Genomic DNA, 23,562 nt, shown 5'->3' on the forward strand with positions numbered 1-23,562 from the left:
GATCGTACCCGTACGCGTCGGCCGTTTGGGCAACGGGGGAGGCGAGGCGCAGATAAAGATGATCGAAGGAAGCAAGAGGTTGACAACGTCAAAACGAAATGTACTGGGAACACTTGTTGAATTGAATTGGGCGAGGACTTGGGACTGCAGACGCGGGGCAGACGTCAAGCGTGGCGTTTACATAGCAACACCCATGCTCCACTCGCCGGAGTCAGACCGTGGCAGGCCCTCCCAGCTTGGTTTTGGCTGATAGCCGCGGTCGTAGCCATCGTACGGATCCGGTGAGGTCTGCTCCTCGGTGTGACTTTGGTGGAGGCCGAGGCCAAGGCCGTGATCCTGATGCTGAGCGACAAAGAAAGCGGGGATGGTGGAATGATGCGGAGCGGCTGACTGGACATGTGCTTGCATGTAGCCTTGCTGTGAGCTCGAGGAAGACGAAATGCCAACCGGGGCTTTCATCCGCTCAGGAGTGGCCTTGTTGGCCTGGCGAGCACGTGACTTTGGCGGCTTGGCAGGCGGTGGCGTCATCGTCTGCATAGGCGTTTTAATGCTCATACCGGAGGAGGCGGTGCCACCACCCTTTTTGATGGCCAAGGCAGCTGTGACGGGAATGGGAGCGCGGAGTGGCGGCACATCGTGGAGAGCCTGGTCCAGCCCGAGGCCAATGCCGAGGCCAGTGCTGAAGCGAAGCTGGAGCTGTGGGCCTCCCGTCTTGCTGGTGTGCTCCGAGACGGTGGCGGACAGCGGCGAAGGCGACATGCCGCTATTGCCAAGCTTGGGCGTGTCGCAGTCGTATTCGTCGCACTTGTCGCGTAGCTGGAAGGGTGTGAGTAAACCCGTAGCGTCGGCTTGCAAAATCCTTTCCTCGTAGATCTGTGCCTCCTCGCGGCCAAAGTCGAGAATACTGCTCGAGGTGGTGAGCGCAGAGGATAGCGAGGAGCGCTTGGAGGCAGCGATGCCGAGCATCAGCGAAGTGTCGCCTTCTTCGTTTCCGCCGCCCCTCTCTGCGGGCAACATGTCTTCAGTGTGCTCGAGGTGTGCGGTGCTAGAGATGGGGCTGAAGCTGGCGCCGCTGCTGCTACCACTCGAAAGGGAGCTGCTGGACAAGCTGCGCGAAAAGCCGAACGGTCCGATGGTGGACACCTCGCTCGGCGCTTCGCTAAAGTCACTGCCTGCTGTCGGGGCTCGCGGGCGATTGGCGCGAGCGGCGGGTACCTTGGCCATCGCCGCCGCCGGCTTCTTCCCCGAGCCGAGGTCAGGCTGCGAGGCGACGACGACAGCGCCGTGTGCAGCGCCTGGGAAGTCGAGCGCGACGATTCCGCCGTCAGTAGCGGGGGACGACTCGGTCGTTGGTGTCCACGCTGCGACGTATTCGGCCGTCATGTGTGCGAACTCTGCCGCAACGGAGTTTTCGCGCTGGCGGCCCTGGACCAGCTCGGGGACCTGTGCGGTGGGTGCACCTGCGCGGGTGCGCGACGGCGCGCGTTGGAACGCCCCTGTCTCCGCGACGGGCGTCTCGCCGCCCACGTCAGGTGTCGGGGGCATGACAGTAACGACGAGTGGCGGACGCACGAAGCGAGGGCTGCGCGAGGAAAGCGCAGGGCTGGGCACCGCGACGGCCTTGACGGCCTTCTGCCTAAGGTTGACACGCCTGGCCTGCACCGTCTTGCCCTCGGCGGTCGAAAAGCTCTGCGAACGGCCAATCTCGGCGCGGAAGGAGGCAACGTCACGCTGCGTCGGCGTGTTGTTGCTTCCGTTTCCTCGCCCGATCGCGCGGGCTGCCAAGAAAGCAGCAAGAACAAAAAAATATACCGCTCAATGATATTCAGTTGAAGTGCACGGCTTTTCCTAGACCCATCTTCACGTTCTGTACTCACGCGGAGGGACGATTGATCCGACACTTCGGCTTCGCCTACGAGCGGCGCGCTTTCCAGCAGCAGCAGCAGCGCCGGCAGCGCCGGCGCCGTGCGCCGACGCAGCGTTCGGTAACGCTGGCAAGGGTGGGGCGTCTTCGATGCCCATCCTTCCCCATGCGGCAAAGTCGAACGGGGCGACGCCGGGAGAGCCGGCGTCCTCGGGTATATAGACGCTCTGGATGCGGCCGCGCGTCGAGCCGCCGTTGCCCTGCGTGCGCGAGGATGTCGGACGCACCGGCACGCCGCGGCCGACACTCTGGACGACACGGCTGATGGGTCGGCTGTTAGCGCCACTAGCGAGCGAGTCGGACGACTCGCTGTCTGAGAGCAGGTTCCACGTCGCTTTGGCAGACGCGGCTGTGCTGTTTTCGCGCGTCAGGAAGCCGTCGCCGTACACGGACGCCTCGGCGGCGGCGCTGTGGGCGCCGCCGCGCCTGCTCTTGTTCTGCGAGCGGGCATCGCGCAGCGAGACGGTACCTGCGCTGCTGCTGCTACTGTACGGTGTGAACAAGCTGATTTTGTAAGTGTCCGGAATGCTCGGACGGCGAGGCAGCTCGTCAGCGCAAGGCGGTCCCTTGGATGACTTCGTTGCTGTTGTTGCTGTAGCGGCGCTTGCGGCGGAGGTGGTGCGGATCGGGCTGCTCGGCTGCGAACCGGAGCCGGAGCCCACGGCGGTGGCGGTAGCGGTGCGGGACTCTTGGTCGTAGTAGAAGCCGTTACTCGGACCGTAGGCGGCGCTGCCGTTGAGCTGATAGCTATCCGATGGCTGGAGCGGCTGCGCGATGGACAGCAGCGGGCCGTAGCGCTCCTCAAATGTGGAAAATGCGGCAGGTGCGCTGAGTGGGGCCGAGGCACTGTGCACGAGAGGCTGCGCATGCTGGCGGTGCAGCGGAGGCTGTGGCTGGTACTCGGCCTGCACCGGCTGGCTCACTTTAGACTTGCTGGACGATTTCTTCCAGCTAAAGAGCCGCGAGATAGTCGAATCCTTGTTTTTGCCGCGCGACTTTCCGGCACCTGCAGACGCCATGGCAGTGGCAAGATCAACGCCGACATAGTCGCTCGGACGCGCCGTGCGCGCTGTATCACTCGATGCGGTCCCGCGCGCGCTCTGGTGGTCAACCGAGGTTCGGAGCATGTCGTCTTCCCATGTCGGGCGCTCCCGCTCGGTGTCGCAGACGTCGAAACTCGCAGCACGGTGGATTCCCGCGACAGACGCCTGTACGTCCTCTGTGATGCCCGCGACGGTGGTGAGCGCGTCGCCCGGTGAGGCGCTGTTGCTGTCTTCGTCGTCGAGAAAACGGACCTTGGGCGTGCTGTATGACTCGCACGTGGTGAAGGCCTCGAGCTCAGGCGTCGGGCTACTCGCAGCTTTCCAGGATGCAGGAAAGGCCGCGGCGGTCGTCGGGCTGTTGGGGCTGTCCGACTTGGTCTGCAGGGTCGGCGAGTCGTTGCAGTCCATGCCCATCGCGTGGCGTGGGTCGAGCATGGCAAGTGACGCCTTGCTGACGGCGTTAATCTTGTTCTTCTCCTTGTCCTTGCGGGATGAGATGGTCGACGCGACGCGACAGACGGCTGCCGCCTGCTGCTGCGCATGTGCATAGGGCTGCTGCCCATTGGTCGCATCGGCAATGTACGTGTCGGTCGACTTGCTCTTTGCGCGCGGTGCCATTTTGCTGGTCAGTGTTTTGCGTATGGTGGGTTTTGTGGGTGATGCAGCAAAGGGGATGGCGCCGTCCGACGCCGAGGAGATGACCATCATGGCTGGCGCGATGTGCAGAGGAGGATCTGTGCTATCCGGGGAGTCTGGTGTCGGGAGACCTGGTGGTCGCGTGAGCGAGTGTAAGCTGGGGGATGCTTGTGGCCGCGCCTAGATGGAAGACAAAGGAGTGTGGATGGACGGCGGTGGGGCAGCACGTTTGGTAAAAGTAGATCTTGGGGCGAGAGCGAGAGCAGGGGACACGGGTCGGAGCAGGGTGACGAACGAGAGGGGATTGATGGATGGTGGTAGAGAGGCAGGTGACACAAGCCCGCGAATGCTATAGAGGAGGAGAAAAAGAGAGTGAATGCGGTGTGCGAGAGGGTACGACGAGCGCTCCAACCAACGGCGATGAAGGAGAGCGGCAGAGGATTAGCAGGACACGGTGCCGAGCAAGTGATGAAAGGGAAGGCAGATCGTACCCATCCAAGCGGTGGAAGGGAGGACTATTGCCCGAGGGAAGCAGGGTGTTGTCAGCACAGAGATCATGGCAGTGTGCCAACATGGCGCAGCTGAGACAGCATCCACCCATGGGCCGAGCACAGAGAGCGAGTGCGAGCGCATGAGTATGAACATGAACATGAACATGAGCATGAGCATGAACATGGCATGCCTGCCACTCATAGACAGCCCGCTTGCCCGTCAGCCTGTCCGCGCTCTTGCGCTCTTCTGGTGGGGGAGGGCATGGGCCGCCAATTCCAAGCAGGCATACGCAGGTTGCTTGCATGGCCAAGTAGGACAAGGGGAAGGTTACGAGTGTGAGCTGATCCGCGGTTGCCGCGTGGAATGTGTGTGTGTTGTTTTCCTGTTTGTTTATTTCGTTCCCTTCCAGACAGACGCGCACACATCTCTTCGCGCGTCGCGTTCTCTGGCCTAGTGCCGCGCCAAGCACACCTGCACGCACACCCCGCATCCAGTCGGGTTTGGATGCGGCCATGCAAGGGTCTCTCTGGCCTTTCTGGCCCCCTCCCCTCAATCCCATATTGTTGCGCAGGCGGTAAACACTTCACCGTCACCCAATCCCCTCGTCTCGGACTGGACCAGAGGGTACCATTCAATTCAGTCGTACAACATGCATGAGTCGATTCGCTGCTTGCTTTTACTTTCAGTCACGGCAGAGGCACAGTCACAGGCGCGCCGGAAGGATCGGAGATCATGCCAAAATCTTCCCAGTCCACCACTCCCCTACCCCCCCCCTTTTCCAACCCAACCAGGCGAGACAGAGGTGCAAAGCGTGCGATGAGCTTACATACATACATGCACACATACGTACAAAAAATGCAGTGGATGCGAGGCCACGGGGTCAGGCGGGTGTACCTCTGAGTTATGCTGCATACATGGATGGGTTCGTCGACCAGCCTGACCGACTTGCTGAAAATTGGAAACAAGACAAAGGAAGGCGGACGATTGCATGAAAGTTGCTGTTGGTATTTGTCGACGCGCGTATGAGACTTGCCATGAGCCGCGGCGCGGCAAACCGCAGAAAAATGCCGCTCTGCGTCCCTTGCGCAGCGTTGCTATTGCATGGATCCCATTCCAGTATCCCAGATCTACATGGTCTCCCCATGGGGCAAGAGCAGGATCGCGTCCTTGATGGCCAACCACACACGATCCCCTTCCCGAATGGGCTTTGCGCTGTCCAGCGTCTGCAATTCGCAGAGCCAGATAAGCGCAGCAGTGGGCCCGCCAGCCGCCCGCCGCCCGAGCAGTCGAGCTTGCTGGAGGTTGGGCAGACTCTTGCAATCAAGGCCGGGCCTAGCAGAGCGGACCAAAGTTGTCACGCAGAGATGCAACTTGGGTTGGCACACATTCTCTCTGCAGACTGCAGAAGGATGTCTCTGTACCCTTGTGAGTCTGTGAGTCTCCTCATGTATTCGGTTCGCTCTCCCCTTGCAGCGAGGAATGGGAGGATCAGGGAAGGCGCCCAGGCTTCGGAGTCAAACACTGTCTCACTGCCTCTCAGGGACAGTTTCGGCCGGGGTTTGGGGGGGGGCGTCAACCTGGCATTACTCGTGTCGTTCCGCCAGGCAAGACGATGCTGAAGCAGCGAAGTCAACAAACTAGGGTTCTCGGGCTCCCCCCCCCCACTTCCGCCTGCTCCATTCCAGTGGGCCTATAAATAGTATACATGCAATAGTATGCATGCCGCACACAGCAGCGCATCTGCACGTACGAAGATATATGGCATGCACTTTTCGAGCTGTCTCCCCCGTTTCCATTGACTGCGCACACTGGCTCTGCGTCTCCGTAATTTACATTCTACATGTGAGTGATGGGTGTTCTGGATAGATATGGACTGGTGGAGTCCGCTCGTCCGCCAACAAGAGCTGTTCTGGCTCGAGCGCGGTGGTCATCTGGTCACTGGCCATCAGTGGCCAGGAAACTGCAACACAGCCTCTACAAAGCGAGTTACCAATCCCATGAGGTCTTTGTCGACGAAACGGTTGCGCCAGGGCTTACTTAACGAATATTTGCAAGCTCATCCCTGCCCACGCTGTCCACGCCAGGGCTCGTATTCAATGCACGTTGCTGTGATGGCAGCGCACAGACTGATGAGCAGCTCTCACCAAGGCGGAGGCGGACTGCATGTGCATATCACCATATTCCCTTTGGATCAGTACGCATCTCACGTGTCCAACGTCCCAGACATCTTGAAGCAGGTTGGTAAATCATTCACCCCTGCTCTCCCTGTGTCCACCTATCGCTCTAAAGATGCCAAGCAGGCTACAACGATACTAGAGCTGCTGCGGTCGAGGGAGCATGGTCTATAAGGGTCTGGTACGTAGTCTGTCACGTCTCGCGCGCGCGCGCAAAAAAGGCCTCTCCAGAAGAGCGACGTGGGGTAATGATGTCGACACCTCCCAAGCTCCGTAAAAAGAACATACAAACATTTGAGCCATGGTGGCGTTCAAAATCATGCGTGCAGACGCGAATGACAATTAAGAATGATTGCTTGCCAATCTCAATACAATGTTTGAGCTAAACAACGATGGAGATGAGCTGACAGTCATCTTACACGCACACTCCGAGGCGTGTTCTCGGGCGGAGGATGTACAAGCGCTAGCGCCAAGAGATGAGGCATAGACCGAAGAGCTTACTTCTTCTTGCCAGCCTTTTCGGCAGACTTGGTCGTCTTGCCCGACTTGCCAGTCGTCTTTTCAACTGCCTTGATGACACCGACAGCAACGGTTTGACGCATGTCACGGACAGCGAAACGACCAAGGGGAGGGTACTCGTTGAAAGCCTCGACGCACATGGGCTTCGAGGGAATCATCTTGACCATGGCGGCGTCACCAGACTTGATGAACTTGGGGCTCTCCTCGGTAGCCTTACCCGAACGACGGTCGATCTTCTGCAAGAGCGTGTCGAACTTGCAGGCAATGTGTGCGGTGTGGCAGTCAAGAACTGGCGCGTAGCCGGCGCCGATTTGACCAGGGTGGTTCATGACAATGACCTGTATAAGCGTGAGAAAATGTCAGCAAGTAATGCGTGGGCGAAAATACGCAGAATGGAAGAAAAGACATGTGCATTGCGCTGTCTTTCTTGCTCACCTGAGCGTTGAAGGAGGCGGCCTCCATGGCAGGGTCGTTCTTGGAGTCGGAGGCAACGTTGCCACGACGAATGTCCTTGACAGAGACGTTCTTGACGTTGAATCCGACGTTGTCACCAGGGAGACCCTCAGGCAGAGACTCGTGGTGCATTTCGACCGACTTGACTTCAGTGGTGACGTTGGCCGGAGCAAAGTTTACAATCATACCAGGCCTGATGACACCAGTCTCGACACGACCGACAGGCACCGTTCCGATACCACCAATCTTGTAGACATCCTGGAGAGGAAGACGCAGGGGCTTGTCGGTCGGGCGCGAGGGAGGCTCGATGGCGTCGATGGCCTCAAGCAAGGTCTTGCCGGTGGCTTTGCCGGCTTTGGTCTCCTTCTCCCAACTGTTCAAATGGAGGCAGAGAGCATGTTAGGGACATTTGAATCCTAAGATTGGCATTAGATTGAACGTACCCCTTGTACCAGGGCATGTTAGCGGTCGACTCGATCATGTTGTCTCCGTGCCAGCCCGAGATGGGGACAAAGGCGACCTGCTTAGGGTTGTAGCCGACCTTCTTGATGAAGTTGCTAGTCTCCTTGACGATTTCGTTGAAGCGGTCCTCGCTCCACTTGGTGGTGTCCATCTTGTTGACAGCGACGATGAGCTGACGGACACCGAGAGTGAAGGAGAGCAAGGCGTGCTCACGGGTCTGGCCGTCCTTGGAAATACCAGCCTCGAATTCACCAGTACCACCGGCAATGATAAGAATAGCGCAGTCGGCCTGCGAGGTACCAGTGATCATGTTCTTGATGAAGTCACGGTGGCCAGGGGCGTCAATGACCGTGACCATGTACTTCGGAGTCTCGAACTTCCAGAGAGCAATGTCGATGGTGATACCACGCTCACGCTCGGCCTTGAGCTTGTCAAGAACCCACGCGTACTTGAATGAGCCCTTGCCCAACTCGGCAGCCTCCTTCTCGAACTTCTCGATGGTACGCTTGTCAATACCACCGCACTTGTAAATCAAGTGGCCGGTGGTTGTCGACTTGCCGGAGTCGACATGGCCGATGACGACGACTGTAGGGTGAAATTGTTTGATCGTCAGCTCCTAGCTCCTTGTCCCGGCGACAAGACGCAGAATCTCCTCACCGTTAACGTGAAGCTATAGTTTGAAAACCGGAGAGGCGACACAAAGCGAAAGAAAGGCAGTTGGGAATCCAACCCGCAGTCAGTGGTACCGCCCAGCAACGGCGTCATTGCGCAACAGCGCATGGCGCCAATGGCCGTGCGCTGTGAGCGACTCACCTTCTCCTTTCCCATTTTGAATGTATGTGATGATGCGATGCAATATGCGACAGATGTGTGAGATCGTCGTGGTTGCTGGGGGAAGAAGATGTTGGAAGGTGAGAAAGAAGAGGTGAGAAAAAAAACTGCTGGAGGATGGAGAGACGAAGGCGACGGGCGGCCGCTTCTACTTCTCTCTCAGCCACTGCCTGCGGTCACAGGCTGCTGACTGCCATCTCCTGCTGGCGGCTCAGTTTGCCTGCGCTCCTCTGCTCTCGTGCAGAGCGGAGGGGGCTGGCGGCAGCGGTAAGAGATGTTGAACACAGGCGCGCCACCCACCCACCCACCGCGCATGCCAGTTGCCTGTTCCAGTACCTCCTGGTGTGCCTCCACATGCAAGGACTGACAAGGGAAAAAAGACAAACTTAGTTGAAGATCCGAAACCCGAACCCTCGCATTGTTTGACACTTTGCGGCGACGAAAGTCCACCAATGCAAAGCGTATCAATCTTTCTGCAGCAGCCTAGTGGGCGGAACAGATGGTATTGCAGGTGTGCTGGCAAAGGGAGTCCCATACCCAATGCCCTCTGGCGGGGCTGCGGCGCTGCTACAGCGCTGGGCAGCTTCACCGCTAGCCACGTTCTCCGCATGCGGCACGACGCAGGCCGCAGCAAACCCCCTGAAGACTGTAGATGGTGTCCCAGCAATTGAGCAAACACTTAGTAGCGTCCAGTGTCCATTATAGTTTGCCCATTGTAAGGACCTTCATGGGCCGACATCCAGTGCGGGGACAGGCACATGCGCGTAGGCGCACGCCACAGCGGTTCCAACCAACTTTGCCCGGTTGGCTGGCCGTGCAGTGGTCAAGGCCATGGCCCCGTAATCCATCGACTCTGGCGTCTGACTTGCAGACATCGATACCCCGCCCCTGGGCTTGTTTGATTCAACTGGGCACCTCACAGAACGGGAACATACGAAAGGGTTCAGAAATGGCGGTGATGTGGTGATGTGGACGCTTTCGAGGGAAATGGTACAGCGCTGGACGCTGAACGGGAACGACACCAAGTGCGTTCGTAAGGATACCCAACTTGTTACTCACAGAGTGATTGGAGGAGGAACGCCACTTCTTCGACATTGCAGTTTGGTCATTTCTTTGAAAACCTGGACGTACTCGTCTAGGTCACTAGACCAGGCGCTTTCTTCGCTCTAGCAGCCGCTGCAACGTCCTGCCCAACCATTTCGAAAACAATGCATGTCTTGGCCTCGTTAGCGCCTATTGTCTTGTGCAAAGCCCAACGTCCAAAAGTAATGTCGAGACTGAGTACTGAATTGGAGGGGTGTGTTCTGTGTAATGTTCTATTATACATCTTTTCCTGTGTAGCGCAACTGCTTGCCGCGCCGTCTGCGCCGCATGTCGTGTACACAGCATAGTGACGAAGCTAGTATGCGCGAGCAATGGCATATGGCCGCAACCAGAGCCATGCGGTCCTTGTCGCTTTGCTTCATTCGAAAAGCCAACTATGCGCTGTCCTGGACAACGCCGACCTGTGCAGCTCTAAGCAGGCGATTCTTGATCCTGAACCCGACCTTGTTACACTCTAGCACGGTGCCCGGCTCTTTGCCTGGCACCGGAGCCTGGTACATCGCCTCGTGCTCCTGTGGGTTGAACTTTTCGCCGGTCGGGTCGAACGCGGTGATGCCATGCATTTTGAGCATCTCCAGGAGCGACTTGCGCGTCAGGTCCACGCCGCTGTACAGCTCCGCGATGGCTTTGCGCGAGTCCTCTGGCGACTCGCTGTTTCCGGCTGCTGGCACCGAGCGCAGACCTTCGGGTACCGAGTTGAGCGCCAAATGCAAAATATCGATGGAAGAGGTGAGGTCCTTGGCTAATCGTGTGATGGCATAGTCGCCCGCCGCTGCCTTCTCCTCCGCCGAGCGTCGCTGCAGGTTTTGAAGGTCAGCCTTACTGTAAAGCACTGCGTCCTGCGTGAGATAAATATGCACCTAAAGCATCAGCAACTCGGACTTTCTCCAGCTTTTGAGCCCGAAATGGACGCATGCCTCACCGAAAGCTCCTTGATCCTCGCATCCTTCTCCTTCAGTTCCGTCTTGAGCTTCTCCACCTCTGCATGCGCCTCGCCGCTCGCCGTTCCCTCGGACACATTCTTGGCATCGCACGCAGCCTCGTTCGCCTTCTCGCTCTGCTTGCTCCCTTCGGCTGCCTCTTTGTTGGCGGCGCGCGCGCATTGCGAGAAGCACCGTGATGATGAGGCCCGTAGCCCCGGTGCAGGAGCATGTGCCAGCAGATCTCGCTGCGCTTGGTTCCTGAGCAGGTACGATGATGAAGAGGCGGACGCATGTGCAGTGGCGGGCCCGGCCGGCACTTGCAAAGCCGCTCTTCGAGCGACGGCTGCTTGTCGCAGGGCCTGGCGCAGTGGCGAGGCAGAATGCATCTTGTACAATGTAGGAACCTCAACTTCGGCCTTTTGAACAGCTCCGAGTAGCTTGCTTCGAGCAAGAAGTCGATGAATTGTGGTGATCGAGGCGTAGTGGGGGCAGGGAATCGATAGTCACACGATGGCGACTGCAATGCAAAGATATCTTGCACCAATGGCCGAGATGAAGCTGTTGGCTCCGCGAAGCAAAAATTGGTCGATCGGCCACCATTAACCAACCTTCTCGCTTCGGACCATCCCGACAATTCCCTTCTCTTCCGCTCCGGCCTTCCGCTCACAATGCCTCTCTCTTACACCGCCAAGCTCGACTCGACTTCTCCTCCCCTCTCGACTATCCATACATACAGCTCACCTCTCCACCCACAGCTTTGCTGTGCTCAACAACAATTAGCGCAAAGTGTACAGCACGATTAGACGGCGGAGCACAGGAAAGCAGATCGCGCAGCGTGAGCTGAGTATCCAACTTGGACGAGCGCCAACCGCCAAGGCCACACCAGCCCGCAGCAGCGTCCACGTTCGGCGAGCACATGACACAAAGACAGGCGGGCGAAGGAGGAGAGGAGTTCGCTGCACGATGTATCAATTCGATGCCTGTGCGAGCGAGCGACGACTCATGCCCGCCTCGTACTGCTTACATGCGCAGAAGCGAAGTGCGCGACCCGGTCTGCAAGCATCTGCAGCAGCAGAGCCAAAAGGGACGCGGGATACGTGGGTTGCATATCGTGTAGTTCAATTGTTACCTACGAGAAAAAGTGAGAGACTGCCGCGCGGAGCCGCTGAGCCCGCCGGCCTTCGTGTACAACAAAACAGGACAGCCACAGCGCACACAGGCAGCTGCATTTGGCAAGGCAAGGACAGATGCAGCACGCGGGAGTGTACGCGTGCCACGATGCCTGCAGGCGATCCAGTCGGAGGCGGAGGACGTATGGTAAACTACATGCCCTTAGCAACCTCCTCAGAGCTTATAGTTATCTGGCATGAAGCGCAGCGCCTGTCGGACGCCCAGGTCGGACAGGACCTCCTCTGAGCCACCGAGGACGGCGTCGAACTGCACACATATGCCAAAAAGGAACACTGTCAGCACACGTTCACCCGCGCGAGCACGCCGGCGCAGTCCGGGCCGAGAAGGAGCAGCGACTGACCTTGTACGTGCGATTGAACTCCTCGATGAACTTGCCCATGCCGCTCTTGGTAATACCGCGGCCGCCAAATATCTGCACCGAGCTGTCGGCGACTTCGTGCGAGACGCGCGTGCTCCAGGCCTTGAGGAAGGCAACCTGGCCGGCAAGGTGGATGCTTTGCTCCTTGTAGCTCATCTTGCACATCTGGTACGTGACCACCTCGAGCCACGCCTGCGCGGCCTCAACCTGGCTCAGTAGCGCGCCCAGCTTCTGCCGCACGACGGCCTGAGACGAGAGCGACTTGCCGAACGCTTTGCGCTGGTTGATCCACAGCATGACCTGCTCGCATACCGCGCGGCTCGAGCGGATCGTTGAGCAACACATCACCCAGCGCTCATGGTTGAAGTTGGACAGCACAATCTGCAAGGCCAAGGTGAGTCAGTACTGATAGAGAGGTCTTCAGGACGCCAGCCTGGCGCGCCGCGCTCACCTGGATACCGAGGCCATCTTCGCCGACGACGTACTTGGCCGGGACGCGAACGTTGTCGAAAGTGATGTAAGCAGTACCTGCCCAACGTCCTCGCGCGCATCAGCTTCGCCCGCCAAAAAATAAGGCAAGACAGGACGATGCGAAACTCACCGGCAGTGGTAGAGTACGAAGTCTTGATCTGCTTCGTCTCGACGCCCTCGGTCCTCGGGATGCACAAGACCGCGAATCCATCATCGGTCTTGGCGAGCGTTGTAAAGTAGTCTGCGAACATTCCGTTGGTGATCCACTACGAATCCGATGATTTGTAGGATGGAGAAGGAGGAGAGGGAAAATCGCATCAGCTCCTTTGCACCCACGCGCATGACACGAGGGCCGCAAGCGGACAGACCTTTTTGGTACCGTTGACAATGTAACTGCCGTCGTCCTGCTTCTGGGCAAAGGTACGCGTGCCCATGACGTCCGATCCGGCAAATGCCTCCGAGACGGCGAGGCAGATGAACTGCAAGGGGGAAGGGAAGAAGCAGCACGTCAGTCCGGGATCGGAAAATGTTGGCCGCGCCGCGCACCTTGTCGCCCGCAAGAACAGGCTCGACAATTTCAGCCTTGAGCTCGTCAGAGCCAAAGTTGAGGATGGGGGGCAAGCCGATGACCATGCCTCCGTTGAGGCCGTCGCCAAAGCCGCGGGCAGCGCAGCGGACGAGCTCCTGGGTGATGACGAGCTCGTGGAAGTAGTCAAACTCTTCGGGCTTAATGTCGGCAAAGAGCTTGCGGCCGTGCAGGTGCTTGCCGGGACCCATGCGCATCGCATTGAGGCCCTTGGCGCCCATGTCTTTGACCAGCGCAAGGTCTGGGCGCTTGCCGTTCGCCTCGCACGCCTGCGCAATGTCGACGATCTGCGTGTCGACGTACGCGCGGACCTCGCGCTGCAGGCGGCGATGCGAGTCGTTGTAGTACGGGGTGTAGAACTTGGGCTGCAACCACGTCGGCTCGCCATACGGCACGGGCGATATGGACCCGAGTGGCAGGGGTTTGATCTTGGACTCTTCGCCGGCGATCTTGCCGATGATCAGACGCTGGTACTGCGGTTTGAGCAGGACCTCGTGGCGGTGCAAGCCGCTGTACGCGCGAGCGCAAGGGGAGGTGGCGTATACCGTATCAGCTGTCGGCCGGATTGCACGCAGCTACAAGGCAGGTGCCACTTACAAGAACGTCTCGGTCGCCTCCTGACCTGCGACATCCTCATCGTAAAAGACGCTCTCTCCACCGGGGTGGAGCTCGACAAACTTGCTGACGTTGTAGACTTGGGCATCGATGATGATCCAGCAGTCGCCCTTTTTGTTGTGCTTTGCGACCTCATCGCGTGTGTACTCCTTGAGCTGCTTCTTGGCCTGCGTTTGGGCCGACATGGTGGGGGGGATGTATGTGTGTGCGTGTGTGTGTGTGACCCACGGAAAGCGAGACGGAGGCTCTGAGTGCTATTTGAGGAATGGGAGTCGTGCTTTGTATGTGCGGTGCTGCCTTGCTCCGCTCGCTCACCTTGCAGCAATGTCGAGAGATGTGCGTCTGAACGAAAGCGTGGGACGGATGGTGGTGGTGAAAAGGAGATGAGGAGGGTGGTATGTACTGAGGCGATGCTATTACTGTTTGCTGACAGAGAGACGGAACCTGGCTGGAGGCTGCAGCTGCATTCCCTACTAGACAATGTCCGCCAGCTGCTTCTTGACTGGACGCTGCGCTGCGTGGCGCAAAGTGCCCGACCGTGGCCCTGGCGGGGCATGCGTCCAAGCCCATCCATGCCCCGCTATGATGCTATCACATGCGACGCTATGTCCTGTATGCTATGCAACATGCAATGCAGCACCGCGACTTGCTACGGCCCTTGAACCGGGGTGCGCAAGCCTAGAGTCGCCTTCTGCCTCTTGCCAGACTTCACCGGGCTGGTCGACTCGACATGCGGAACGCAACGCCGGGCGCGGGGAAACCCTCGCCCAGTGCTACAATCTTCAAGTGAGCACAGCACCCGTGTGTGACTGACAAATCAAATGGCCGCCACCGCCACTGCCCCTGCGCCCGACTGCCAGTGTTCTCCAGGCACGAGGCGCGGGGGCACAAGACAAGAAGCCGAGAGCGCAAGGGTGCGTGTGAAAGCGACATCCAGCTGTCGAATAGAAAGGGGCCTCGGCCTCTCACATTGCGCACATACACCCGTCATGTTACCAATTGTGCGTACACAAGGCATCCGCCCGCACTGGACAAGTCTGCCTACTCCACCAGCCCCTTAGAACCCCACTGCCAGCCGGCATGCATTGCATTGTATTGCATGGGATCCACATCGGCGGCGCTCCGCTCTGAGCACCATGTCCATATGTAAACCGCCTCAGCAGAGGAGGAGGGTGTGCGAACAAACGAACGTATGCAGACGGCAGGCATCCCACGCACGTTCAGTCGTCGTGGTCATCGAGCAGTGTGCGCTCGGGATACCTCGATCACATCATGGCAGCAATCACACACGCGCCGTCTGCTGTCTTGTCTGCCCTTGCTATCGATTCATGCATGGTCCAGATTACATATACCACGCATGCGCCCCGGCAGGCAGATCACTGAGAGTTCCGAGATTGATTGGCGTATCACTTGCATTCGTGTATGATGACCCACTCCGAGGAAGCCTGCGCGTGCCGGCGGTGTGGGGGCCCACAGTCGGTTGCAAGAATCCTAACAGAACCCACGAAGAGCGTGCTGCGAGACTTGTGTGAGCGACTAGACTGCTCACAATACGTGGCCAAGGAGCCGAATCCTCCGCCTCCATGTACAACGTCCTCCAGCAAAAGTACAGGGAGGACGCGCTGACGTGTCCGATGTGACGTGTGGAGCATCGGCGTCGCAGACGCACGAGGCGCATGCACACGAGCAGCGGCCCGCGAACGGCCGGGGATGCGCCTCGAAAAGCTGCTGTGCAAGGACGACAAAGCCCAGCCCATCAGCCAGAGCGCGTGACCTGGCGACTGAGCGTCGTCGAGCGCGAGCTGCGTCCCGCTTGGAAGCTAACGCAGCCATCGTCATCCTCCTCCTCCTCCTCCTCATCTTCCTGCCTCCCCTCCTTCCCGCTCTGGCCACGATGAGCTCTGGGACCGTGTCCTTGTGCAACGGCAGCCGCGGCGGCGCGCACGAGCTCCTCGGCAACGCCTCTATCCGCTCCCACTGAGCTGAAGCAGCCGCCGCCGTTGTCCCTGCTCTCGTCTGCGTCCGCAAACCGCTCAGACGAGTCGATGCTCATCGAAGGACTCGTCACGACACCGGAGGCTAGGCTGCCTGCAGACCGCCGCTGCTGCGAAGGCGAGGCGCTCCGGCCAGCCGTATGCGCTTGGTGCGACGCGTGATCATCTGACATGTGTTCGCTCCGCGCGGCGGCGTCCTTGTGTATTTCCCCTTCCCCTTCCCTTTCCCCTTCCCCTCCCATTTCGCTCTCACTGACTGCTCCACCGCAGTCACCGCTGCTGCTACTGTAGCTGTCAGATGCATCGCCGCGCTCGAGTGCGAGCATAGCCTCGCGCGGCTGACCGAACGCATGATGTTGCTGCTGCTGCGGCTGCTGCTGTTGCGAGCCGCCCTGCGCCTGTCGCGGAGTAACGTTCGAGCGGTCAATGCCGCTAGCGCTGAGCGGCGACGATGGGACTACGTCACCCGTGTAAGGAGCTTTGAACAGATTGTAACCCCCCTCAACAGACGGCGTGAGACGATCAGAGTAGAACGAGCCAAGCGAGTCGCGAGAGGCACCCTCGATCCGCCAGCCGCTGCCGTCATTGCGCAAGATCTGCCCAGCACAATGCTGCTGCTCGCCGAGATCATCGTCAGAGAGGTCGAGTTCGAGTTCGAGGTCGACATCGTTGACGTCATCGTCCTCCATACCGTTGTAGCCGTCCGCCGCTGAAGTCATCACGGTGGAGTGGCCCGGCAGCAGCGGCGTCCCCGGCTGGCTCGAGAACGGCTGCGGGAAGGGCGGTAGGCCCTGGAAAACGTCCATCGATGAGCGCGTGTGCCCCGCCTGCTGCTCCGAGGGCGACGAGAACACAGGCGCGCTGGCTGGCACGTAGTTCGGCTCCATCGTCCCCGCCAAGCTCACCGCGCCGACGACGTCCAGCCGCAAGTTGAGGCTGGCTGCGATGGTCCTGGCATTGGCTGGATCCTTCGGGAGAACCTGGTATGCCGACGGAGGCGCCATGGCATTGACCATAGTGCTGCGTCGCGACGCGCCACGCGAGGTGCTGCCACTCCAGCTTTCATGCTTGCCAAAGCCAAATAGCTCGCCGAGCTTGCTACGACTGATCCTTCGCCCCTGCAAACCAGGTCGGCCGCCAACGGCGGTGGCACCGCTCACAGACTCTATCTCGCCAGACTCGCGAATGCTCGTGATGCTCACCGCCCGACTGAGCCGCTGCCCCTTTTCCAGCGGCACACACGCGCTGCTATTGAGGCTTCCCTCTCGGTGCTGCAGAGTTCCCGATTCGGACGATGAGCGTTGGTTGTTGGGACGTACCGAGAGCGATGAAGTGCGCTTCTGCGTTAAAGGCGTCACCGACGACGCCTCGCGCCACGATGCGCGGCACTCGTGCAGTGTCTGCGGCGGCGCATCTTCCTCGCCTGGATCGGTCTGCTTGCCCGTCGGAAGAGCCGAGGGTACGACAGGGGAGTTGCTGATAATACGCTGAAGCAGCGCGTCCACCTCTGCATGCGGAACAGCCTTGTTGTGTGGATGTCGTTCTCCACTGTGCGTCCAGCTCGGTGTCATGCTGAACGCTGCCGACCGATGGAGTGTCGTGCTGGGCGGCATGCAGCCACCGGGCGTGGTCGGGACAGAGCACCCGCTGGTCTTCTTGCCAAACCAAAGCAGACGAGGACTCTTGATGCCCGATGATGAGCGCATCGTACTACTGTCGCTGCCGGTGTGGTGCAGCAGCTGCTGGTGATGCTGCATCATCATCATCATGTCGTCGCTTCCAGGTGTGAGCTTGTCGCTGGCCGTGCCGGTGCTCGGCTTCAAGGAGCTGGTCTGCGAGTGTGAGCGGGAGCGACTCGCGCGCCCGCCACTAAACGTGTCGAATAGCTTGGATTGCCATCGTTTGACGCGCTGCTTGATCTTGGAGAAGCCCGTCAGCGCATCTTCGACCTCCTCGTGCGTGACTTCGAGAAAAGGGAGGTGTTCAGGCGCAGTGGCGATCAGCCACGCCGGTGCGTCGTGCAAGCCGCGCGTGACCCAGGGATGCTTCTTGACTGCCTCCAGCTTGATGCGCTGCTCTGGATCCTTCTCGAGCAGGCGGTCTATCAGGTCCCGCAGCTGCCGCGCATCCTCACTGAGCAACGTCTCGTTCACATCCGGTACCGGATCACTCGGATCGGGCGGATGGACATCCATCTCCTCGTCCTCCCACTCTGGCAGGCCCTTCCACCGCGGCTTGCGCGGCCCGACGCGCACATTGTCCGCGCCCATGTACACCGGCAGCTTATAGTCATCATTGGGGATGACGTTGAACAGCGCAAACTCGCTCGGTGCCGTGAATGGCAGCTCGCCGAAGAGCAAGCAGTACAGCGTCACGCCGAGCGCCCAAACGTCGATCGCCTTGGTGATCTTGGGCCCACGCGGCGCGGGTGCACTGGCGGCGGTGGCGCCGCCGCTCGACGGGCCATTGTTGAATGGGAAGCCCGAATGCACAGGGTCGTGGCTGGGCGAGATGGTGCTGGTGCTGTTGCCTCCGCGCTCCTTGAGCGAGCTGGACGTCAACGGCGCTTCGCCCGCGAGGCACAGCTCGGGCGCAAAGAACGCTGGGCTGCCCGCCGTCTTGGCGAGCTCCCTGTCGTCCGTCAGGCTCGGGTCATTGGTCTCGCCCGAGCCGCTGGACGGTAGCCCGCCGCTGGCGACGAGCAGGGCGTAGCTGTAGTGCGAGACGCCGAAATCGGAGATCTTGACGTGCTTTTCCTCGTTCCAGAGCAGATTCGCTGGCTTGATGTCGCGGTGGATGATGCCTTGGTAATGCAGGTATTCCAGACCGAGCACGACATCGCGGAACGTCCGCCGCGCTTCGTCCACAGTAAGTGTCGGCCTACCCTGCTCGTCCTTCCACTGCACTTCGCCTCCCGCCATGTATTCAAGCACTGCCGCGAAAACAGGGTTCGTCAGTATTCGCAGATTCATTGTTTAAGGCGCTATGTGCAGGCGCACTCACCCATGAAGATCTTCTTGCTCTGCGGGTCATCGATGACCTCGCGAAGCCGAACGATGTTCTCATGTTGGCATTTTTTCATGATGGCAATCTCGCGCTTGACCTTCTTGTCCGTTGTCCACAGCAGCGCCTTGCGCGCCTTCTCGCGCTCCGCCTTTTCTTTACGCAGCGCCTCATGCTCTGCCATCTCCTCGCGTGTCGGCAGGCCATGCTCCAAGGGCCCGAAGCGCGCCGCGGCCGCCGCGCCAGGCGAGCGGGGCGGGCTGAGTGCAAAGTGCGCCCGACGCGGCACGGTCGTGTCGGCTGAGTCTTCACCGCCGCTGGCATGCTCGCCGCTATCGGTGCCGCCTACTCGCAGACGCTGCACGTGCGCATGGATCGGGTCTACTTCATTGTCCCTCGCCTTGCCCTTGTCGCCCGGCGCGCCGCCCATGCTTCCAGTCTGCGGAGACGACGGAGACGCCGACGATGACGCTGCTGATGTAGCGTCGTCTTTGTGCATCTGCGCAGGCGCTGTCGTGGTAGCCACGGCTGTCGCTGCACGCTGTTTGGCAGCGATGCGCGCAGACCACTCCTGCCCGCCGCCGCCGAGTCGCTTGCGTGATTGCCGCTCAACGATTTTGACCGCGACGCGTTCGCCCGTCTCCGTGTCCCATGCCATTCGTACTTTGCCATGTACGCCGCGGCCTAGCTCGTCCTCGCTACCAAGTCAAAGGGGAGGAGACAATACGTTTCGGCATCAGTATTGATTCTGCCGGAACGAATCCCAACGTTTGGAAGGCACGCCACTCACATGATGTACTGGTTGATCATGCGGCGCCCGCTCGGCTTGTGCGTCTGCAGTTGAAGGTGATGCGTCTCGAGCACCAGCTGCGGGCGCGGCGACGCGATGAGATGTTGTTGCTGTTGCATCTGCGCAGTCGTCGACACGCTCGCCGCGCTGAGACTGGGCGTGCTACGCCCGGACTGGCTCGGTGTCAGCTTGCGATCGGGCGTCCCTGAGGCTGAGGCGGACGCCGAGTTCGCAGCGGAGGCGGAGGTAGAATGCGGCACGCTGCCGAAGCGCCCCAACGCGCTCGGAAAGCCGAGCAGGCCGATGGAGGGCGCGGCGGGCCCAGCTGGGGGGGAGGAGGACACTGCAACGTCGCAGCTGTGGCCCAGCGCGACGGTAGCCTGCTGCGTCATGGCGCGATGGTACGCGTGCGGTGAGCCGCTTGCAGCGGTCGCGGTGTCCATCAGGTAGCCCTTGGCGGACAGCCTTGTCGTCGATAAACCCGAAGGGGGCGATAGGCCTGCGTGTCCATGCACCTGCAGTCCCTCTGGGTGAGAGTGCAGCGGCAAGTTTTTGGCGGCTGGGCTGGTGTATGCACTCGCGGGCCCACTACTCGGGCGGCTCCACGACGGTTCGGGCGCTTCGGATGCCGTGTCTGCCAGCGCTGCGGGCGCAGCCTCGGCTTTCAAAGATGCCTTGGGCGACAGCTTGACAGCCTGACTCATTGCTATAGGGAGATGGTGCTGATGCTGATGCAAGCTGCTTCGTGATGGCTGCTGCTGGTCTTCTTCCTGTTCTCGCTCTCGCCAATTCCCGTGTCCCTGCTCTCCATCTGCTCCACGCCGACTGGCCTCGTCTGACAAGGCCTTGACGAGCAGATCCGAGGACGGATCAGTGTGGGACAGACTGCCCGGATCGGCAGACAGGTTATCTGCAAGGCTCAGCACGTTAGCGAGACTGGCGTTGGCCTCCTTGAAGCTCAGCTGATCCGTCTGAGCGTTGGCCGTCGATCGCACGCCTGCCGCCGAGGGCGTCATTCCGTCCATGCTCCTCGTGACGGCGCCGCCTGCCGTGCAGCAACTGCTGCCACCGCTGCCGCCTGCCTGTATGCTGCTGCAACTCTCCGCGAACGCGGCGGCTACGCCAGAATGACTGCTGGACGGACTGAGCGTATGGCCGTGACTGTCGTGTCCGCCGCGGCCCGAAGGGCTGAGGCTGTTATGCGTCCATCCCGTCGATGAGGCGATGCTATTGCTGCGTGTCGAGGCGGATTTCGATGTGGCTGCGGTGCCGGACGAGAGCGCTGCGGCGTTCGCTGCAGATGGAGGCGGCGAAGTGCTCGACCTGTGCTGTTGCGGTTGCTGTTGGCTCGGCACCTGCCGTGGAGCTTGTAGGTGAACATTCGCTGTTGCTGTCGTTGCTTGGGCCTCCATCGCTTCTCGTCTGGGCCTGTGGCTGCAGGCCCGTGTTTGAAGAGTTTGGCCCTCAGGCCTCTGCCCGTGAAGACTCGCCGTACCGATACCGTCAGAACTGCGGGAGAATCAACGACGAATGCTGAGTGATGTGTATGTGTCTATGTGTATGCATGTGTATGTGTATGTATACGTGTATGTGTATGGTCATGTGTATGTGTTCCACCTTCGCTTTCCTCCTGCTGACTGTGACAGCAGCAAAAGGCAAGGAAGGCCGGAGACACTCGTTCGCTGATCAGGTCCGCCGCTGCGACGCGCTTTCCCATGTGTATGTTATGTACGTGTGTGTTGTATATATACAGGTATGTATCTCCCTTTCTTCGAGGCTACCTATAGCCAGAGTGTCCTGTAGTAGCCAGGCTGCTGCGCCGTCCAAGAGACTGGATGCAACGATCAATTCCAGCAGTGGGGTGGGACGCAGCAGCGTGGCTAAGCACCCAGAATGCCATCCATCTTGGGCAGCCCGTCCTTTCATTGTAGCAATGGACGATGGGGTTGGGTTGGGTACGATGATGTGAGGATGTTGTGCGCTGCGTGTGGTGGCGGCGGGAGCAGTGAGCGAATCTGATGGAGAACTGACAAGCCGGCGACACGGGCGCAGTGCCGTGTGCGGACAGAAAGAAAAAAGAACCTGCTGCTGCCTCGGGAGGTGGGCGCAGCGAGAGATATGCAGAGAGAAGAACGGCGCCCCGCCTCGCCAACCAGACTGCTGGAAAGTTGAGCAAAAGTGATGACGCGCTTGGGAGCTCGGACCGCGACAGATACACTGGCCTACTGCTGTCGGTTCTAGGTCCGTCCCGGGTAGTGCTGATGCGTCGCATGCACATCGCCTCACCTCGTTGCAGTCAGGGGTGAAGGACATGATAGCGAGGGCCAGCCAGCAAGCAATTGGATGGGTCACCAATATCTTCGCGCTTAGCCAGAAAGCTTCTCCAGTCTCCAGACAAGAGGGCCCACCAAAATGGCAAGACGGATGTCAAGTGAGTGGCAAGTGCTGCGCGCTCGTGTCCCCGCGACCGATTACTATATCGAGGCTTTGCCAGTCATCGTTCTCTGTCGTCTGCGGGTATCCAATCTTGTGGTAGGGTATGTACGAGCTGGATCGAGGTTCTAGTCCAATCAATGCCGATGCTGTCCTCGTCCTCCCCGGAGGGGCACTGTTGGAAATTGACCCGCTGACGATAAAAGAAGCTGGTAGAATGCAACCGTGCACAGGGTGCACCGTGCAAGGCAAACGAAATACGCGTCATGGCAGCTCGCACGCATTGGTTTCAACAGCCGGCAACAACAACAACGACAACCCACCAGTAGCTTTTCACACAGCAGTCTCGATGAGCAATCCCGTGCGAACCCCGAGGAGGTCAAGCCTTGTCTCTTTCCTTCGCATGTCTCCGAGGATACGCAATGCATATCGAAGACAACTCGCTTGCTTGGCAGCCAGGCCTCACCTGGCGTTGTACATGGCCCATAAGAAAGGAGACAAACCATACGCTTCTTCCTCCGCTTGTAGACAAACGTGTATCATCGTCAAATAGTGCGGCGATCCTTTCATCGGCGCGGCATTGCACCTTGCAAACGTCACAACGACATCCATAGCTGTCTGTAGAATTGGACAGTTCGTTCCCAATTCAACTATTAAAGTACATGTACGGTGCTCCGGTATGCTGGACCCTGCTTTGCAGCTCGCTCCCAGTCGCAACGAAATTGAATGCAGGCCCTGAGAGCTATGCATGCTCGCTCCGAGGTTGAGACCTGGCAGCACTCATGAGCGCGGGCACTTGCACTGCTGATCTTCGGGGACCGAGGACATGACCTGTAGCGATAAGTCCGATATCAGACCGGGCATGGAGCGCGACAGCAGAGTGGGTGACATGTGATGCAGTCATCAGCTGTTGATGTTCATGGCGACCGGAAAAGAGAAGAGAGCAAGTGTCACTCACCTGGTCGACGTGCTTGCCGCACCCTTTCCAAGTCGTCAGTCCGCACTTATCACCTGTTCAAACAGTCGAGTACCATGTTTAAGCGTGTGACGTTCTTTCAAATCAGGCGTGTGCGCTGGGCGGCCCCGACGCAGTCGTCTAGATCGTTCTTAAAGTTTTAGTATTACCCACTCACATTTGACGGCAAAGCACTCGTTGACGAGGGTATTCTTCTCGCGCATATGAACGGCGGCCATATTGGTGTAATCTCAAAACTGGTAATGTGGGCAAAGCAATTGTTTAAGGCGTGATGTTTTAATGATTAGAGCTTGCCACCCACACTAGACCCCGTGTCTGACAGCCTCCGTTATATATGAATGTGATGGGCTCACAGACTGAAGGATGGTTCATTGGAGGACGTCGATCCAGAAACAGCCCGCAAAGTGGCCACTGTATCGAGGATGTCGTGTGGGAGCTATGGGAGAGTCATAGTAGGGCGAGGTGCATACGGAAGTCAAAGCCCTGAGAGAACGAATCAGGCAACCCTAACTTCACACTCCTCCAAGCCCAGTCTGCTGTGCGTTTGATCACCACGCAGAATCAAGAGCATCTTGTCTCGCTCG

The 23,562-nt window shown here is 59.3% G+C and overlaps 10 protein-coding genes across 10 annotated transcripts; 2 read left to right on the plus strand and 8 right to left on the minus strand.

Annotated features, from left to right (window-relative positions):
* Positions 1 to 62: 62 nt before the first annotated feature.
* On the minus strand, positions 63 to 3,813 carry K437DRAFT_34135 (uncharacterized protein). The gene is made up of 2 exons (XM_013389518.1): positions 1,878 to 3,813; positions 63 to 1,778 (listed from the first exon to the last, which is right to left on the minus strand). The coding sequence occupies exons 1-2, from the start codon at positions 3,673 to 3,675 to the stop codon at positions 178 to 180; spliced, it is 3,399 nt and encodes a 1,132-aa protein (XP_013244972.1). The 5' UTR covers positions 3,676 to 3,813; the 3' UTR covers positions 63 to 177.
* A 1-nt stretch (position 3,814) lies between these two features.
* Positions 3,815 to 4,886, minus strand: K437DRAFT_34050 (uncharacterized protein). The gene has a single exon (XM_013389517.1). It carries the CDS (start codon positions 4,652 to 4,654, stop codon positions 3,953 to 3,955), a length of 702 nt encoding a protein of 233 aa, XP_013244971.1. The 5' UTR covers positions 4,655 to 4,886; the 3' UTR covers positions 3,815 to 3,952.
* Positions 4,887 to 5,092: 206 nt separating this feature from the next.
* Positions 5,093 to 5,812, plus strand: K437DRAFT_254561 (uncharacterized protein). The gene has a single exon (XM_013389567.1). It carries the CDS (start codon positions 5,160 to 5,162, stop codon positions 5,712 to 5,714), a length of 555 nt encoding a protein of 184 aa, XP_013245021.1. The 5' UTR covers positions 5,093 to 5,159; the 3' UTR covers positions 5,715 to 5,812.
* A 21-nt stretch (positions 5,813 to 5,833) lies between these two features.
* Positions 5,834 to 6,580, plus strand: K437DRAFT_34192 (uncharacterized protein). Its single transcript, XM_013389519.1, has one exon. The coding sequence runs from the start codon at positions 5,964 to 5,966 to the stop codon at positions 6,441 to 6,443; it is 480 nt and encodes a 159-aa protein (XP_013244973.1). The 5' UTR covers positions 5,834 to 5,963; the 3' UTR covers positions 6,444 to 6,580.
* On the minus strand, positions 6,558 to 8,552 carry K437DRAFT_254562 (translation elongation factor 1a). Its single transcript, XM_013389568.1, has 5 exons — positions 8,517 to 8,552; positions 8,361 to 8,373; positions 7,685 to 8,288; positions 7,224 to 7,614; positions 6,558 to 7,126 (listed from the first exon to the last, which is right to left on the minus strand). The coding sequence occupies exons 1-5, from the start codon at positions 8,529 to 8,531 to the stop codon at positions 6,767 to 6,769; spliced, it is 1,383 nt and encodes a 460-aa protein (XP_013245022.1). The 5' UTR covers positions 8,532 to 8,552; the 3' UTR covers positions 6,558 to 6,766.
* A 1,262-nt stretch (positions 8,553 to 9,814) lies between these two features.
* K437DRAFT_254563 (GrpE-domain-containing protein) lies at positions 9,815 to 11,097 on the minus strand. The gene is made up of 2 exons (XM_013389569.1): positions 10,561 to 11,097; positions 9,815 to 10,477 (listed from the first exon to the last, which is right to left on the minus strand). Exons 1-2 carry the CDS (start codon positions 10,945 to 10,947, stop codon positions 10,013 to 10,015), a joined length of 852 nt encoding a protein of 283 aa, XP_013245023.1. The 5' UTR covers positions 10,948 to 11,097; the 3' UTR covers positions 9,815 to 10,012.
* Positions 11,098 to 11,663: 566 nt separating this feature from the next.
* K437DRAFT_254564 (peroxisomal acyl-CoA-dehydrogenase) lies at positions 11,664 to 14,355 on the minus strand. The gene is made up of 7 exons (XM_013389570.1): positions 13,765 to 14,355; positions 13,128 to 13,677; positions 12,950 to 13,060; positions 12,712 to 12,847; positions 12,562 to 12,638; positions 12,093 to 12,491; positions 11,664 to 11,998 (listed from the first exon to the last, which is right to left on the minus strand). The coding sequence occupies exons 1-7, from the start codon at positions 13,965 to 13,967 to the stop codon at positions 11,906 to 11,908; spliced, it is 1,569 nt and encodes a 522-aa protein (XP_013245024.1). The 5' UTR covers positions 13,968 to 14,355; the 3' UTR covers positions 11,664 to 11,905.
* A 3,403-nt stretch (positions 14,356 to 17,758) lies between these two features.
* On the minus strand, positions 17,759 to 21,253 carry K437DRAFT_232815 (kinase-like protein; the record flags this gene model as incomplete). Its single annotated transcript, XM_013389571.1, has 4 exons — positions 19,570 to 21,253; positions 18,780 to 19,477; positions 18,006 to 18,708; positions 17,759 to 17,909 (listed from the first exon to the last, which is right to left on the minus strand). Coding segments are annotated over exons 1-4 (2,964 nt in total), but the record flags the coding sequence as incomplete, so codon positions are not given.
* On the minus strand, positions 21,119 to 21,995 carry K437DRAFT_34335 (uncharacterized protein). The gene has a single exon (XM_013389520.1). It carries the CDS (start codon positions 21,880 to 21,882, stop codon positions 21,256 to 21,258), a length of 627 nt encoding a protein of 208 aa, XP_013244974.1. The 5' UTR covers positions 21,883 to 21,995; the 3' UTR covers positions 21,119 to 21,255.
* Positions 21,996 to 22,657: 662 nt separating this feature from the next.
* Positions 22,658 to 23,291, minus strand: K437DRAFT_254567 (uncharacterized protein). The gene is made up of 3 exons (XM_013389572.1): positions 23,136 to 23,291; positions 22,961 to 23,013; positions 22,658 to 22,833 (listed from the first exon to the last, which is right to left on the minus strand). Exons 1-3 carry the CDS (start codon positions 23,194 to 23,196, stop codon positions 22,783 to 22,785), a joined length of 165 nt encoding a protein of 54 aa, XP_013245026.1. The 5' UTR covers positions 23,197 to 23,291; the 3' UTR covers positions 22,658 to 22,782.
* Positions 23,292 to 23,562: the final 271 nt, after the last annotated feature.

This window comes from Tilletiaria anomala (genome assembly GCF_000711695.1).
Source record: "Tilletiaria anomala UBC 951 chromosome Unknown K437scaffold_13, whole genome shotgun sequence".
In the NCBI taxonomy this organism is placed as follows: Eukaryota; Fungi; Basidiomycota; class Exobasidiomycetes; order Georgefischeriales; family Tilletiariaceae; genus Tilletiaria; species Tilletiaria anomala.

Excerpts from the sequence above, each read along its gene's own strand:
- K437DRAFT_34135 (XM_013389518.1), bottom strand. The coding sequence starts at position 3,675 with ATGATGGTCATCTCCTCGGCGTCGGACGGCGCCATCCCCTTTGCTGCA. Across the intron at positions 1,779-1,877 it reads CGGATCAATCGTCCCTCCGC|CCCGCGCGATCGGGCGAGGA; the intron begins GTGAGTACAGAA and ends CTTTCTTGGCAG.
- K437DRAFT_34050 (XM_013389517.1), bottom strand. The coding sequence starts at position 4,654 with ATGGGATTGAGGGGAGGGGGCCAGAAAGGCCAGAGAGACCCTTGCATG.
- K437DRAFT_254561 (XM_013389567.1), top strand. The coding sequence starts at position 5,160 with ATGCCGCTCTGCGTCCCTTGCGCAGCGTTGCTATTGCATGGATCCCAT.
- K437DRAFT_34192 (XM_013389519.1), top strand. The coding sequence starts at position 5,964 with ATGGACTGGTGGAGTCCGCTCGTCCGCCAACAAGAGCTGTTCTGGCTC.
- K437DRAFT_254562 (XM_013389568.1), bottom strand. Across the intron at positions 7,615-7,684 it reads AACATGCCCTGGTACAAGGG|TTGGGAGAAGGAGACCAAAG; the intron begins GTACGTTCAATC and ends CCATTTGAACAG. Across the intron at positions 7,127-7,223 it reads CCGCCTCCTTCAACGCTCAG|GTCATTGTCATGAACCACCC; the intron begins GTGAGCAAGAAA and ends ACGCTTATACAG.
- K437DRAFT_254563 (XM_013389569.1), bottom strand. The coding sequence starts at position 10,947 with ATGCATTCTGCCTCGCCACTGCGCCAGGCCCTGCGACAAGCAGCCGTC. Across the intron at positions 10,478-10,560 it reads CGAGGATCAAGGAGCTTTCG|GACGCAGTGCTTTACAGTAA; the intron begins GTGAGGCATGCG and ends TATCTCACGCAG.
- K437DRAFT_254564 (XM_013389570.1), bottom strand. The coding sequence starts at position 13,967 with ATGTCGGCCCAAACGCAGGCCAAGAAGCAGCTCAAGGAGTACACACGC. Across the intron at positions 13,678-13,764 it reads GAGGCGACCGAGACGTTCTT|CGGCTTGCACCGCCACGAGG; the intron begins GTAAGTGGCACC and ends TCGCGCGTACAG. Across the intron at positions 12,639-12,711 it reads TTCGTACTCTACCACTGCCG|GTACTGCTTACATCACTTTC; the intron begins GTGAGTTTCGCA and ends GACGTTGGGCAG.
- K437DRAFT_34335 (XM_013389520.1), bottom strand. The coding sequence starts at position 21,882 with ATGTCCTTCACCCCTGACTGCAACGAGGTGAGGCGATGTGCATGCGAC.
- K437DRAFT_254567 (XM_013389572.1), bottom strand. The coding sequence starts at position 23,196 with ATGGCCGCCGTTCATATGCGCGAGAAGAATACCCTCGTCAACGAGTGC. Across the intron at positions 23,014-23,135 it reads CGAGTGCTTTGCCGTCAAAT|GTGATAAGTGCGGACTGACG; the intron begins GTGAGTGGGTAA and ends CTGTTTGAACAG. Across the intron at positions 22,834-22,960 it reads GCGGCAAGCACGTCGACCAG|GTCATGTCCTCGGTCCCCGA; the intron begins GTGAGTGACACT and ends TTATCGCTACAG.